General features: G+C 35.8%; 1 protein-coding gene across 2 annotated transcripts; it reads left to right on the plus strand.

The window, feature by feature from the left end:
• Positions 1-1280: 1280 nt before the first annotated feature.
• LOC120632346 (DDB1- and CUL4-associated factor 10) lies at positions 1281-16509 on the plus strand. Of its 2 annotated transcripts, XM_039902199.1 has the most exons (11): positions 1281-1699; positions 2242-2355; positions 2834-3203; positions 3759-3914; positions 4467-4526; positions 5477-5658; positions 7600-7717; positions 8995-9077; positions 10339-10530; positions 12389-12539; positions 13413-16509. In XM_039902199.1, the coding sequence occupies exons 1-11, from the start codon at positions 1476-1478 to the stop codon at positions 13686-13688; spliced, it is 1926 nt and encodes a 641-aa protein (XP_039758133.1). In that variant the 5' UTR covers positions 1281-1475; the 3' UTR covers positions 13689-16509. The 2 variants fall into 2 exon arrangements, with proteins under 2 accessions (XP_039758133.1, XP_039758134.1); XM_039902200.1 differs by lacking the exons at positions 7600-7717; positions 8995-9077.
• Positions 16510-17345: the final 836 nt, after the last annotated feature.

Genomic DNA, 17345 nt, shown 5'->3' on the forward strand with positions numbered 1-17345 from the left:
GAATTCCTCAATGACAAGGTAGATTGAAAGCAGCCAACCTCGCTCTCATCTCCCGCAAGATAGCAAAATGATTGTAAATGTTGATGTTGATGTTGAGAGCAACTACTGAGTTTCTTGCCGGCTCTTCTCGGTAGAATCTGCTTTCCGAACCGGTGGTAGAGTCACTACAAACATACATACTTGACGTTTCAAAAGTGCTTATAAAGTAGGCCTACTTGTAATAAATGAATTTGAATTTATTTCTTAGCCAATATTCTTTTGGTGTATTACAGGCAATAAAGGAAAAACTTCGCCGATGTTATGCGCATCTTTTTCTTCACGCCCTCTGCGCTTCGCGGGCTCTGCGCGCTGAGCGATTGAACCATTGTTAAATGCTCCTTGGACTCAATATTATTCTGTAGTAAAGCGTTATTTAAATACATATATTTTTAAAGAACAAAAATTTTTATATTAAAAAAACTAAATTTTCAAAAGGAAACGGAATTTTGAAAGGAATTTACAGGATTAGGAAAGAGTTTAAATGATATAAAATGGAATACTTAAACTGGGAACATATTTACAATAGGATAAATGAGGAAAAAAGTTTATACTTTATGTACACATGGTTCATCAATGGACAAGAGAATGTCAAAGGAAGTAGGAAGTGAGGTGAACTGAATAAAACCCTGGTAAAATTAATCCCGGTTATACTTTGGGCATGATAAAAATATGTGGTTCAGATCACCCACCTCACATTCGCTCAAATCGCTATACATAAGTCCAAATTTCGCCAATTGCACAGGAGAACAAACGTGGCCCAAACGCATACACGTCACTCTCCTGCTCAACTTTAAACCTGAGAACCATGGCTTTGGTGCAATAAGAGTTTTGAATCCTAGAGAAAGTTTAACCCCGACTCCTGAAGGGAATGTTAAGGCAATGCAGATAGATCATAAGCATAGTTCTTATAGTCTGCAATATCTCCGCGTGAAATAGCCTCATTGGCGAGCTGGTCAGCACGTTCGTTTCCCGAAATGTAGGTATCCAGGAAAATACCACTGTATTTTTCATTACAAGCAAGCAGAAGGTTTCTAATTTTTAAATGGTATGCGCTAAAAAGTTAAAAAGCTTAGTTTATACTATGGAGGGTAGAGGTACCTTTACCCTCCATAGTTTATACTTTATGATACATCAGTTGCTATAAAATGAGTGTTATGCTCCCACAGAGTGACAGATCTACATGTGGTTATTTGTCTATGATTTGTTAGTATTCTGTATTTTTTTTTAAGTTATTCTTTATTTCTCAATAATTACTCTGTGGTGCCCTGTAGTTTGATATTGAAAATGTTATCGATTATTTTTTTTCTTGCCAACTAGAACGATGTAGGCCTAAATCATTGAATATTACATACCGTTGCATTTACCTGTACCTTGATATGTTGTGTACTTAAATTTACTGGCTGTCTGCAATTCGTCTCAAAAGTGAAAATATCAACATGGGCACCAAAGGTCTTGATAGCTCGTTCATGACGAAGTACTCAGCGTACAGTCCACTTAGGTTGATAGAGCGAGAGACCGGGTTCTATAACCCGGTGGGAGCAGGTGATGCGATGGCCCGCAGTTTATACCGTGCTATGAAACCCCTGGCATCCTGGGACTGTGAAATAGGGAACACACCTCCGATCGGTGGCGTTTTCAACCTTGAATTTTCCCCGGAAGGGTAAGTAAAACAGAAGTTAGCCTTGATTTGAACCTTTTAATTACTGTATAGTACTAAGGAATTTCCGATTGCAGGTAAAACAAAAATTTCACTACTTTGAGGTATTGGTATTGGTTAATTTATGTAAACAAATTGGTCTGAAAAGGAATACAATAACCAAATCTATGCTATTTGTAATCACCATCTCTAAATTTACTTATTTTAAAGTGTCTATAAATTTAATTTCTAAACCTTTTTCATGGTCTACTGAATCTTTTATATTAACTACACAGTTATCTTGTGTTCAGTAAATTATTAAATTTATAAACAACAGAATAAATACAAATGTTTATTATATTATGTGTGGTATTATCAACATGTAGAATATTTTGAAATATTTATAACTAGGCCCTCAATGTTATTGCTGCACCCACTCCTTGATTAAATGTTTCATAAATTAGTTTGAGTATCTTCTGTGTTGTTTTTTATGTGGAATAAAGAATTCAAACATCCAATATGAGATAATATTTATGTAACCCACAAATTTAAAACCTGTTTTTTAGATCACTACTAGTTGCAGCTTGTGAGAAGAAGTCAATACAAATATTTGATCCACTCACCCACAAAAGGATACACTCTGTTAATGATGCACATTTAGATTGTGTGAATTGTGTTAAGTAAGTTTATAATAATATGTTACTGTGAGATAAATAGTAAAATAATTTACAAATAAAAACAACTATCCCACTTCTGTTATTATGCTTCCCTTATAGTGATTTTGCTTTAAATATGCAGCATTCCTAAAATATAGTTAATATAGTAAAACTTAATAGAAAAGTGTTAGGAATCAAGAAATCTTTGAAAATGATTGAAATAAAAATATCCTCAGCCTATTTATGTCCCACTGTTTGGTAAAGGTCTTTCTCAGGAGAGGGGAAATATAACTAAAACATTGGATGGAACATGCTGTTTCGATGTGTGATAGTGGGCTTTGTGGTTATGATCACAAAATAAATTAATAAATGTGGAATAAAAATAAAGTTTGGCAAAAAAATTTTCTGATTAAAAAATCATAAAATAATTATTATGAACTTGATAATCAATATCATTTAAAATTAAACACTTTAATACTAACTATAATATATTTTTTTTCAGATTCCTAGACGGAAGAATGTTTGCAACTTGCTCAGATGACACTACAATAGCATTATGGGATGTTAGAAACTTAAAAAAGAAAATCCGCTCCCTCCTAGGCCATTCAAATTGGGTGAAGAACATTGAATTCTCTGTAAAAGACAAACTACTAGTCACATCTGGACTTGATGGCAGTATTTATACGTGGGACATCAATTCCTATACAGAGTTTAACCTAGTGTACCAAAGAGTGTTTCATGCATCCGGTCTGATGAGGTGCAGATTGTCCCCTGATGCAAGGCAAATGGTCATGTGTACGACCGGTGGATTGTTGGTCATCATACATGACTTGAACTTGTCAACATTGGCAAATGATTTACATGGATTCAAGGTAATGCCTTTTATCTTATATTTATTTCGATTCTATATTAGTTGACTTAAACAAAAAAGCAGTAAAATTTCATAATGAGCTTACAATCTAAAATGGTCAGGCTGGAATGAACTACTGAGCTTGCTGTGGAGGTATATTTTCTATGTATGCAAAGGTGAATTTATGTTTGAGTGAACTTCTCTTGCCAACTTCAGGGTAACCAAGTGAGATTGTGCGATCAATTAAATAGCACCTTTAAGTATTATAAATGCGAAAATGTTTTTAATGTCGGCTGATTGGTCCATTGCAAGGCTAGCAACCCGATTATACCCAAACACTGAAAAACATTAATGTTCATCACACAAACATTTTCTTGTTGCGGAAATCGTACACACAGATTTGGACTCTAAAAGAAGGGTTGATGCCCACTCTGGCAATCGGCTGATAAATTTTTTTTTTTTTTAATTTCATGTTGTAAATGTTGTTGTTTCTACTTCTCTTTTTTTTGTACTTTTTGTGGTGTGCAATAAAAGTATGTTCATTCATTTATTCATTCATGTTTTTTATTATTCTCAGCCAAATCTGTACAGGCTAATGCAAATGAGCCAGCAGGTGATACCCATTGCTGCCATGTATGACCATTTATTTGACGCCAAACGCACTGAGAACAGAGTAGAGTTTGTCTCCGATTTTCCCGATGGCAATGATGCTGAGGTTGTCAGCGCTTTACAGGTAATAGTAATAATAAAGGTAATAATGAATAGGATATTTGGGACCCTGCGTCATAGTGAATATAGCTCATGATTTGATTACTTAGGTTGTATGATTATGCCTTTTGATTGGTGTCCAAATAATTGTACTATTTTAGAAGCTTCATTTATTCTCATCCAAAGTACATAGTGGTCTTGTATTCTATTTTTTTTTAAAATGCTTGTAAACTTCTTGTGTTAATATTTGGTTAGTGAGTTTAATGAAATCTGGAGTTGGTGCTAGTCAAGAGTTTTCGATGAACCCCATAGAATGTAGTACTAAATTACTTTTAGTATTTCATAAAAAAATTACTAAACAGAATCTATGTATACCTTGTATCACATCCATCCATCATGAAATAAAAAACCTGTTCTAAGTTTTTTACATTGTTTATGGAAATCTTCTTGTTGACCACAGTTTAGTTGAAATGGAGTCACATTAGATGTTATTCTTCATTCTACATAATAATAATAATGAGGCGAAGGCAATATAGGTAGTGTAAAGCTAATGATAACAATACATTAATGTTTACAGATCCATCCGCAAGGCTGGTGTGCATTGAGCAGGAACATAAGCCATGATGACCGATCTGAGGTAACATTATAGTTATTTACCTTTTTTTCTTTAGTTAGGAATTTCATAACAACCTGCTATGTGCAAACAAAATCTTTTTTCATGTTCACATGTGTAAGTCGATAAAGGAACCAAATATAATGTTTGCACAAAGACAGTTTAAACATTTGTATAAACATGTTTAAACTCTCATGGTATCATCCATGTGTGATATGGAAGTCAATTTTATGGTAGTACAAGACTAGGCTATAAACTGGCGTATAATCATATAGGCTATAAATTAGGCGGAGAAAAGAAAAAGAAAGCCTTTCGTATTTTAAAAGTGTCGCCCACGTTTATCATTCTGTAATCGATTTTCTGCCAGCATAAAATTAACTGAATGCAATAAACCCATAGTATAAGGGGTGGGTAAAAACGAAAACAGGGCACTCCGGTGGATACGAATGTTTTCAGTGAAAAGTGGAACGAATGGGAAAAGTATACGCTAACGGTGCTATACTCTCCGATAGTCAGCATAGATAAGTGTTTTTTGCTCTGTGTGGAAGCATATTATGTGTGTATACTCATTGAGAGTACAGGCGCGCAAGCAAAGCCGTCTGCAGGCGTTGTAGGCAGTGGGGGGATGCCATGCTCCGCACCCATTTGTTTCACTATCGGACGGCCAGTAGTTTGCTGCGTTCACTTGTTAGGGAGTAGGGAAGAGAGTTGTTGAATTTTTTTGGTCGGTCACAATTTCAGTGATAAGTCGGCGACTTTTGATTCTTGCGTTCTTTATATAGTAGTTGATTTCCCCCTATTAAGGAACAATAGTTTGCGACCTGATTAAAAGGAAAGGGAGTAATGAAGGAGGAGTGGACCATGGACAGAAAAGATCTATAATTTATAATTCTTTATTTCTGTGTATATGAACATATATTTGATTGTGCAGTTGATGATAGTTTTGTTTGACTGTTGGTCATTTCTGTTGACAGTGGTCCTGCATCCACGATATCCAACCGCTTGATACCGGTTCAGATAAGAGCTGTCGCGACACTAACTCCCCCCCGCCGCCCCGCGTGCCCGCCCCGCGCCGACCCCCGCGGCGCACGCGCTCTCACCCCTATCGCCAACCTCGACCCATGGCACAAGTCCCACCGATCACTGGAGAGCAGTCGTGAGTATTCTATTTGTTTGGGGCCTGTCTCACCACCTTCTGACAAGTGTTACATAGCCTAAACGTAAGTTTTGTCACTTTCTTACTTATGTCTGGCAGAGATCGGTAACAAGCGATAGCCTTTTGTTTTTTGCTCCTGTCTTTGTTTTTCTATCATTCTTTTATTCCATCAACTTGTAGGGGTGTGCAAATACGGAGTGTAAATAAATGTGTAAAGTGCCAAAGACAAAACTTGTGAATAAGCTATCCAACACTCAATAGAAGGTGGTAAAAACCGGCCCTTAGAATACTTATTTACACATACAGGGACTACGATAAGGCAATAACTACACGGACGTATGCAAAGGCGGTCTTATTGCTAAAGCAATATATTACAGACAAAATAGGATTAAATGTAATGTAATAAAATATATTATTCTAAAGATGAATTTATTGAATTATATATAGTAAATAAGCGCTATTCCGAACAAATAACCTTACACGTGTTGTTTCGTGCGCTCTAGAGCCAGCACGGACCCAAGTACTTAGGTATCAGCGCTGCATCTGGACGGGACACATTAGTAATGTATTATTATGATTGAGTCAATAACTAGTGTCTTCTCTAATTATATAACTCAATCATATTAATAGGTATATGAATACCAAATATTTGTAAAATACATAAGATTACAAAATATTAATACAACTTATAACTATACTAATAAGGTACAATGATTAAAAAAAACATGGCATATTGGAATAGTTATGCAGTTTTTTTACGATGTGACAATTGAATTTAAATTGGAAAATGACGTGTTAGTTCAAGTGTAACAAAACATTGCCTAACTGTTACGTCGTTATGCTACGTTTATGTCTTTTGTTTATGTTATGTCTACCTGTATATTTATGTTGTCTTCTTCGAACGCTCAGAAAGGTTGTCACACTTGTATGACTTTATGAAAGTTTTTAGACTTATGTTACACGCCCATGTTAAAATGACTATTAGATTATTTAAACGAATAAAAATAGACAATTATTATGATAAACAATGAACATTAAGAACTATTTTATTACACTTTAATTCTTTAAATACTGCACATAATGAGTGACAGAATTTTTTCTTTCTTAAATCTGCGATAACCAGACAAATGCTATTACAGAATCAATATCTCCTGAGTTATCTCCATTATCGGTGTGAAATAGAGATCGTATTTTTTTATCAAGAACCTAACTACTGTCGATTAAAAACAGTATTATTTTAATATTGTTTGAGAATTATAATCGATGCTTTAAACGATGGTATTAATTCCCCTGTCTAATATCAGATGTTCAATGAGCATTGAGTGTGTCGATTCTAAGAATGCTTGAATATTATACATTTCCAAATGACTTTTTACCGACAACAGTCTGATCTATTATGAAAATTAAGCTTAATTTGCTATGCTCCGCTAAAAGCAGGAGAATCTTTATGGTATAATGTATAATTTCTTCAATCCGTATACTCCACACCAAACAGTTCTTCAGCAATATACCCTCTACGCACGTAGGCGAGGACGCCCCGTAACCGGAGCATCATCAGGAGATGTTCACTTTACAATGAATAAGTGTTGAGTTTTTAGCGACGCCTCCAGTAGAGCGACCCGACTTTAGTTGCGCGCCACTTATAAGAACTGGACTCACTGTATATACGTCACTTAATAATATTCCTCCGTGCTTGAAGACCAAAGTCTTTCGCAGTGCGTATTGCCAGAACTTATTACTACACTACTACTCTCCGTCCTTTCAACAGAGAGCGTGAAGTACGAACAAACAAACAAAAACACTTTTGTATTTAGAACATTAGTATGGATGGTTATACTCTGTATTACTTAAATCGGTAGAATTTGTCTGGCTGTCGTAGATAAGTAAATTTGGTTTATTGTTCATTGTGCCGTTTTTGAAAGCACCAACGTTTGCGATTAGGCCTTCGGTTAGCCCGAGTCGTTCGCAAGCCAGGCCGGATCCTCTTCCACACAGGCCGGAGCCGGAAGCTGGCCCGAGCGCCCCCCGTGCAGAAGAGCGGCCCGCCAACGTAGCGCCGGTGAGTTGATGAAGCCTGTTTCCGTGAGCGTACTTCTAGTATAACCGCTTTTATCCGGCTCGAAGGACCATAATAACATTACACTTTTCACAACAACTTGGGTACTTTTAAGACTTCTTTTTTTGTTTGTTTTTATTCTTCATTGCACATAAGAAGAAATACATTTACCTAAATTGGCGACATTTAACCCCAGGAGTAAGTTTTTACCAGTCTAACGGCAAAAGATAAATAAAATCTAGGCTACTTTGGTTTTGATATCTTAAAACAACCTAAAACCTTATTGCAGCATCACTGATTTAATTCCAAACTAAATGGACTATAGGAACCCACTCCAACACATAACTTCATAAGAATTCAGCGCTTCAAACATTCAATCACGTATACATTACCTATTCCCTGGGACCTACTCCAGTTTATCTTACCTATTATTCTTTAAATACTCTGTTACAAATGACTGCAAAAAGTGTGGTCTAGTATAGGTAAGCAGGTAAACAGTGTTCACCAAAGTCCGAAAATAGATGGGTGCCCGGCTTTGATTGTTTTGAATAAAATTAGCTTCTGTCAGTTTCAGCTGTTACTGCTAACAGAAATAGAAAACGTAAAAGAAAGAGTAAAAATTGCGGTTAGTTTACCGGTATGCGAAAAAGGTTAATCAAGAAAATTTCCAACATTTTCTATTCAGTCCTTGCGTTGCCACATACAGTGGCATAACTTTAATCTGGTATATTTAAGCGTTAAGTGAGGGAATTGCTGCTGTCTGCTGAGGAGGTCTGATTCTCTTAACTATAATAATAGTCATAAAATTTGTTTTAAAATTAAACTTATGGTACAACCTTTCCAGTGCAAAAGGAATTAATAAAATTTGTTCTCTTTTGTCGAAGTTAATGTGTGGAATCGTAAATAATGTCCCTCTCTCAAGGAAACTGCGACAAATATCACTCTATACTGCTCCAAAATATTTTTCAATGTATCTTCAATGTACTGAATTTGACCTGCTACAGTTTAATAGTAAGTATAGATTAAGGTATAAAATCGTTAAAAACTTATGTAGTAACAGCGTGCGGCCGTAACTTCTAAACGATAGGTCGAAGTTGAATAACTAATTTGCAGTTAAAAGAGACATGAATTTTCCTAGTCGCTTAAAATATTATGTTTTGAAAAAAAAAATGTTGTTGGAGTAATATTATTATGATTCGATTTTCGAGAAGATGCTAGCTATCACTTTGATAAGTGCCGGGATCCCTCTTCATTTAAGTACTATAACCATTTTTGTCCAGGTTTTGTCGAGCATACAGAATGACGTATGGGAGGCCTCTATTACAATAAAACAACAAAGAATGCTCCAAGAGATGTACAGCAGGTAATTAACATTACATTACAAATTATGCATTTATAAATATAATGATATAATTTAATTCAATTTAAGAAAGCGCTCACTTTAACAGATTTCATCAATTCCAAATATATCTTTATCCTTAGGGTGCAAATTTTGCGGCTTTATTTAAACGCTCATCAGAAACATATTGAGTTTACTTCCAAAAAATTAAAATCATTGCCTAAACTGATAATATTCGCCAAATCGTCTATGTTAAATTGTTGAATAAAATACTCACATATTTCTATAATATTGTCATAATGTGCGTAAACACTAATTAGTATGCAACGTGTAAGTGAAAAACTAAATAATCCTTCACACGCTTTAGAGGTACATTATGTACTGTCTCTGAGACTTATCCGTGAAACCGAAACGCTTATAGTTTTTGAGTAAACCACAATCAGCCCTAAAATTGAATCATGTGCTCCTGAAAACACTTTATTAGGTAATTGTTAAAGATACTAACAATACATGCTGCAAAGACGTTTTATGATGTCGTGACGACTGAATCACAACCAATAGTCTATTGTGCACACATACAAAACGTATGGCTCCGCTCAACCTTCTCTATCATCTTTTATTACTCATAGTTCTCAGTTTGTGCGCGCATTGTATACACCTGGCCAAAGTACTGCCTAGTTAAAATATGTATACAACTTTTATAGGAGGAAGTGATAGCTCAGTGGGTAGCGCTTCGACTACTCTTTAGGGGTACCGAGTACGAATCCGAGCACGCCTCAAAATTTTCTAAGTTATGTGCGTTTTAATTAGTAAAAAGCAAGTGATATCCCTTGCTTCGACGGTGAAGGAAAACATCGTGAGGAAACCTACAAGGCTGGTGGGCCTCATTGTGGAATGTAGTGGGCCGGTAACGGGTAGTATTATGATGATGTATAGGAGGAAGATTTGTTCTTTTCTCGTCAAAAACCCTGTGTACGCCTCTGTGAGTAGACCTCTGTAGTAGTGAGCGGTTTGAGAAATTTTGTGAGACTGCACTCACCAAACATCTTGGTTGGTCTGTTGGGTGCGGCGGATCTCTCATTTAAAACTGCGCCAATGTTATATACGTTCGTCCAATCATCGTGTCACTTACACGCACTGTCACGTGCACGCAATGTTGCGAGCACGCACTTTCGCATGTACGCACTTACGGACACATGCAATAATATAGTTAGTTGACCCGAGCCATTGAATACAGTACGAGTGGATTACAAATCAATATTTGACCGGGTGTATCGGCGGGCAGGGGCCAGGTGGGCCGCAACTTCAACATGCAGCGGATCATGGGCATCAACACGGGCATCACGCCGCCCGGTGTGATGCGCACGCGTCACATGCACACAGCGCCCGCTCGCCTCGTGCCCCGCCTGCACGCCACGCCCACACCCTCCAACTCCGCGCCCGACGCCGCCCTGGCTGCGGCGTCCGCCACTGACAGGTATCACCATGCCACTACGACACCACGCCACGCTTCGGCGTCCGCTAGTGATAGGTATCACTACGCTACCACGAATTCACGTCACTAAGCCACTATGACATCATGTCACTACGCCATCACGCCACTTTGCCACCACGTCACGGCATGGTCGTCAGTTATCAGAACGTCACCACAGACAAGTTTACAGGCGAACAGATTCAACTTAAATGCAAAATAGAACGCTAATATTACCTAAATAAGCTACACAACACAGAGATGTGGTGACCTAAATCAGAATAACGCGTATAATAAATATATGTATTAATAATATTTAACTGTATTTAGTTTTAGTTGTAGTTATTATAATTTTTGGTTTGCTCTGTAATTTTATTCTTTGTTTCTGTCTGTGTTTTTTTATGACAATTATTGTGGTCAATAGAGGTTTTTTTTAAATAGGTACAAAATTCGTAAGCGTTGGCACGATTTAAATACCTATAATTTTGCGGAGCTTGGCAAGCAAGGTTTACAAATCCGTCATAATACAGAACTTGCTTTTTCTTATAGACCTTGCACGGTTAATCTCGCGATTAAACTAATCTTACAGAACTACTGTAATCATTAGTATACTTGTTGTATCCAATAATTTTTGTTTCAATTATAATTTTTATGTTTAACAATGTATATAATGACGTTTCCATGATTACGCTTCACGATAGAAGTGAACTAGAACAGAGTATGTGCACGATAAATGCTAAGAGAAAAATAACCCTTTTATTTTATATACAAGGCTTAAAGTTGGAAAACTTTGCCGATGGGATACTTAAGTTATTATTTAATTACAATGAGAAACTAAAGTTCTACAAGTTTTAGAATGTTTCATTAAAAATACGCGGTGACAACCACAATATCAGTTGCTTATACATTAAATGTCAAAACCAGTCTCGGATAAATAAAGCAACGGGTTAAGGTCCTGGAAAATAATAAACGTGTGGAATGTAGAGGTCAAGTTATTACAATTTGTTATGATTTTCAAAATTTTATGTTGCTTTCGCATTTTACTTTTTATATTAGTAGTAAGGAGTGACGAACGAATTTCTTATCTACGCATCAAAAGTGCCACCTATGGGCATACTTGAATAAAGATATTGACTTTGACCTTGAACATAGCAGGTTTATGTCCCGAATGGTTATTTGAACATCATTGTCTATAACACTTCATAGTGTATGCAAGGAACACGTACTAGAAAATGCCGCCCGTTGTCCATCATCCTGAGGCGTTTGAGCCGCATGAGCCTGAATAAGCACGCCCTTCAGATCGGAACAAAAAAAAAGCCTTTTGGCAGTATTAACCTGGACGAGCTCTGTCAAAAAAAAAATTACTACTTCACATAATTTCTGTTTTTTTGAAGGCTGATTGACGCAGTGGGCAGCGACCCTGCTTTCTGAGTCCAAGGCCGTGGGTTCGATTCCCACAACTAGACAATATTTGTGTGATGAACATGAATGTTTTTCAGTGCCTGGGTGTTTATCTATATACTAAAAGTATTAATGTATATTATTCATATAAATTATTCATCAGTTATTAGTACCCATAATACAAGCTAAGCTTACTTTTTGACTGGATGGCGATGTGTGTATTGTCGTAGTATATTTATTGTTTTTATTAATTAATGATACAATCGGTTATTTCCTAGCGGTAGTTGCTAGTTTCCAAATGATATATATAGATCATTGCGTGCATATGCGTGAAATAAAATAATTGTACCAGACACGTAACTGGATTTAGTACCTAGTGCGGGTCTCAGATCAGTCTACATTACAATTAGTAACTTGAGCTTTAATGTATCGTAGAAATTGAATTAAATATCTATTTACACAGCTCTCCCTCTACGTCGGGCCAGACTCCTCGGCGCGAAAGCACAAGCTCGTGTGACGAGGACCAACCCGAAACTCGACACTACATACGGCAGAACCGTGAAAGGCTGCTATATTACAAAGAGGAAACCAACCTGGGCAAGGGATTTATAAAGGTAAGGAGTTTAATGCCCGTTTTCACTAAACCTAGGTAACGCTTAAATCGGATGTCCAAGGTTTTGGGAGATACGTATAGAAAAAACCGTTTCACCAACTATTCGATGATGACTAACGTATAGTTACGACACCGATTTGGCGCTGCGTAATGGGAACTCGTAAATCGACACTTGACAGGTGATAAAATATAAATTCGGAATTTCTTTTATAATCTTAAATGCATGCGAAAAATGAAAATATGATAATACAAACACAAAATACAACAACTTGTGGCAATGATCATAGACAATTTAGGTTATATGAGTTGCCCAGTAAAATTGATTGGTAAAAGGTAAATGTATGCCTGCTGTAACTGTATGCTTAAGTTTATCAAATACGTAAAAGATTTTTCAAAAGCGACTTGGAGTTTCGTAAATTATAGCAAAAAAAACAAAAATTTGTTACAACCCTGTTTACAAGAAAAATCACACACGAATGAACTATTCTTTGAAAAAGGAGGCCAAAATAATTCTTATATGATTATAAATGTTGAAAACCGGTTGGCGCAGTGGGCAGCGACCCTGCTTTCTGAGCCAAAAGCTGTGGGTTCGTATCCAACAATGGAAAATGTTTGTGTGATGAACATGAATGTTTTTCTGTATATTATTATAAGTATTTATGTGTATTATTCATAAAAATATTCATCAGTCATCTTAGTACCCATAACACAAGCTACGCTTACTTTGGGGCTAGATGGCGATGTTTGTAGGTCGTAGTATATTTATTTATTTTTAAATGTTTTAATTTTTTAATTTTTTAAATTACCATCTATGATTGTATCATAGGTGCCAGTTATAGGCAAAAATGAATAAAGGATTTTTGAATTTGAACAGGAATTATGCTTCTCGGCGGACGGACGGCTGGTCTGCTCACCATTCGGACGTGGCATGAGGCTATTAGCTCTCAACGATAACTGCGCGGAACTATCGCACTGCGTGCAAGAGCTCGACGGGCCAACGAAAATGGTGGACGTCGTCCGGAGCCTCTTCATCCATCAGGACCTTGTAGTCAGCTCCAAGTTTAGTCCAAGGCATCACCTTCTCGTGACAGGATGCCTTGAGGGCAAAGTGGTCTGGTACGATCCGTACAGTGGTCCATCGGTGTATTAAAACCTAGACACACATTAAATTCGCTACTCATATGAGCTCTTTCATACCTCAATTGCGAATATTGAAATGTTTCTTGAAATTGGAGCACGCTTTATTTGTTTTTGGAGTGTTTGGTGTCCACACTTTTGGATCGTGCAAATATATTCTATTCGTCCTTTGACAAATTTAAAGTGTGAGGTTTCCAAACATGTCCTGGCCTGATGAACTCCGAACAAACTATTTTAGCGGGGTTTTTAACTTGCGGAACCAGCCCGGAGTTGAAATTTTGGCGCTGTGCTACCCGGGAGCACTTTTAAGTCGTCAGTCCCAGCTAGTGACACAATTATCATGTGATAATCATTATTTTAAAACGCACCAATCCGCATAAGAGCACAGCAATGGGTCGTAAATACCACTTGCTCTCTCTCTTTGGGTTGCGGATAATGATATGGACTTACAATATTCCTTATTTTAGTTTATAAAGTTTTGACAGATAAATAAAAACGAATATATCCACGTAATCTCAAAGTCGTTTCGTTCGCTTATTTTTATCATACATATTTAAAAAAGATTCTTATGCTTACGTTATATCATTCGGACGTTAATTTACCAAGCACTTGAGGTGCCCTTGACAAATCATTGTGTCTGTTTTTGTTCGCTAGACTGTTGTATCGAGGTAGTTTAATGTCTTTCGCATATCATATCGCCTGGACACCAACTTGGCTCATCGAAGTGAGAGCTTTATTCGCACGTGAGGGCTTAATTCGCACGTGACAAATACTTAGTGTTGTTTGAAGAAGTGTTGTTTTGTGTGACGCGGTGCCAACGAGCAGTGGCGTTTCTAGGGTCTTGAATTAGTTAGGACCCTAGGAACGCCATTGTTCTAAAGCAGTTAATCCATTTATTAAATATAACAGGACTTGCTTTAGAGCAATTGGACTAATTTGACTCATCATATGGCCGATATAAGGCAGTTGTTGTAGTGCCAAATGACAAACACCAACTCATCTTTGAAAAACAATAAGATTATGGTCCACACGCGAATTATGACTAGAAATAAAGGTAACTTCTATGGTAGTACCGCCACTGCCTACCAGTGGTCCAGTCTTCGTATACCACTGGCATAGATATTTTATAAAACCTTTGGTATAATTTCAAGTTAAAAAGTTGTTGAGTCGTTGAGATATGGTTTGCGTTACTTACGGGTTGCCAATTTTAGACATTTTTGAAGACCAGAACTGGTTGTATAACCTAGCACCATTGTATTTATAGCTATGTTTTATAAATTAGGACTCTGCTACACATTTTAATATATGTTTTGAGTAAGTATTTGTAGAGATTCGATTAACGATATCTCAGTCTAATATCAATTCTCGTCGTCGTTGGAACTTAAAGGTAAAAGGTATAAAAGCATACACTTTTTACTTAGAAAAACAGAGTCGATTATAAAAATTTTATTGACCACCATTCGAGTTTTGGACACATACGGAATCTTTTTTTATATAAAAGAAATTTCATAGAACAAACTGAAATTAGACTGGTTTAAAAAAAATTGGCAACCCTAACACCTAGTTTATTTGTTCATTATTTTAATTTGCTGATTGTTTAATATTTTTTTTTTATTATTGTGACTGTTATGGGTGTACATAATAACTAAAAACCCATATCCTGTATTTTCACTGCTCTTGATATCCCCTGCATGGTCGTTATAATTGGTATAGATCACTTTTAAGCGATTTATCCGTATGTTTATAGTTCGTTCGTAAATAGTTTGCTATACTAGTATGCTACTTCAAAGACTCGGCACGTACTTTACACCCGCATTGTATGGTGGTGCGTCGCGATTTGGAAGATGCACATGGCTCAACATTTTGTTTTTCTGTTGTTTTAATATTGCAATTTACTAAAAATAATAAAAAAAAACCTGAAGTGATTGTAAATTTTTTTTTTTTTTCACAGTTTCCAAAATACTGTGTGGCAAATTATTTAAGCGGACGACCTTGAAACATATTGTGAGTGTTGTAAAAATAAAGTATATTTTCAAATTATCTGACTTACACGTTACTGAACTGTGTATAATTCGAACTTACACCGACTACTTTCAGATGAAAGACCGACGGAGCCGTCTGCCTTAACCAACTTTGTCAAATGTAAATAAAAACATAGCTTTCACTTGAGAATGACGAGGCTACACATTTTTCGTATAATATAAATGTTTATGTAAACAATAATGTGGAGTAAAAAAAAAAGCGTGGCTGTCTACCAGAGATTTACAAGAAAAACGGTGAGCTCGGAGAAAAAAACTTTTTTTTTTAATAACAACCTGAGCCCGTAATGTAATTTAATAACTTATGATTTGGTACAAAATTACAGGTTTACAATAAGGTGTAGGTAGTTTTACGTTGGTAATAATGTTAATTGGTTGATTCCCAAAGATTTGGAAGTAAATAAAGATCGGTGTTTTATGCATTCAAGTTGGTCCGCTAGTTATAGCGGTGCGATGACACAGAAAGAGATTAGCAACACAAACTCACGGTGTATATTCTCTTTCATCATTGATAAACAGCCACGCAAATAGTAAAATCTCAAATATTATTCTATGTCAAATAATAGATGTCAAATTTTTCCATTGCCCTCTAATAGATGTTGTCAAATATTAATCGATGTCTATCATCTATCTATCTCTTTGAACGCTCCTGTAGTATTGTGCGTAGTATAAAAGGTATTTACAGTACGCGGAATCTAACTTGCTCGGACTGAAGAACACTACATTTTTTTTTTACTTGTCTTATAAAGTAATCAATAATACTTTTCAAATAATAATTTTAAAAGTAAAGTATGTTTTAAAAATATAAAAAAAGCAATAAAATAAATAAAAACAAAAACGAAATCTTTGCTACTTTATTTTTATTTTTTAAACATGAAAATTAACTTTACACTGAAAAGAAAAAAGATTGTTCACGATATAAGACAATAAAGAAAAAAAATATTTTAAGTCACAAGTGGCAGCGCAAGTGTGTGTTTTGAAAATTCTTACATTCGGCCAGGTAAGATTGTGCGATCTGTACATAAACACTTTATTTTCATGTTTTTAATGCATAAATATAATTAGTAAATTAAATTATATGCATATAATTTTTATAAACAAATTGGTTTCATGACTAGAGTTGTTTGGACTAAGGTAAGCATACATGGTGAGTCATACTTGTCCGTTATATTTTTGCAAGCAATGAGTGTTGGTCCTCTGCTCTTTAAAAATACTATCGATAACGTAAACGAAAATATATATTTTATTACTCCACATTGGGCTCTTTTATTTAATACCTCATCTCAATAAAAGACTTATTTTTATTACCGTCTTTTTTATTCGTAAACCTTCGTGATAAAGAAGAAATGCTTGGCACTTCTTTTAAAATCTTGAATTTCTATAAAAATGAAAGTAATAACGGTATATATGAATAGAATATCTATACTTAGACACCAAATTGAATTAAATTGTCTTAATTTTTTTATTCTCTCCCTACTTTTGAGAAATGTCATATTACCTATGGCACTCTGAATAAGACTTTGGATGGCAAAAAAAAACACAACAGGGGTGCCTTTAAAATACACACATGTGGCACTCTTCTTTTGCTTAATTGGGCAAATATAAGCTTAAGCGATGACATAAGAACTCGC

Source organism: Pararge aegeria, chromosome 19 (assembly GCF_905163445.1).
Source record: "Pararge aegeria chromosome 19, ilParAegt1.1, whole genome shotgun sequence".
Lineage (NCBI taxonomy): Eukaryota > Metazoa > Arthropoda > Insecta > Lepidoptera > Nymphalidae > Pararge > Pararge aegeria.

What these genes read in the sequence shown, in the direction of transcription:
- LOC120632346 (XM_039902199.1), top strand. Translation starts at nt 1,476, where the DNA reads ATGGGCACCAAAGGTCTTGATAGCTCGTTCATGACGAAGTACTCAGCG. An exon ending in CTTGAATTTTCCCCGGAAGG is followed by an intron (nt 1,700 to 2,241) that starts GTAAGTAAAACA and finishes CCTGTTTTTTAG; the next exon opens with ATCACTACTAGTTGCAGCTT. An exon ending in GATTGTGTGAATTGTGTTAA is followed by an intron (nt 2,356 to 2,833) that starts GTAAGTTTATAA and finishes ATTTTTTTTCAG; the next exon opens with ATTCCTAGACGGAAGAATGT.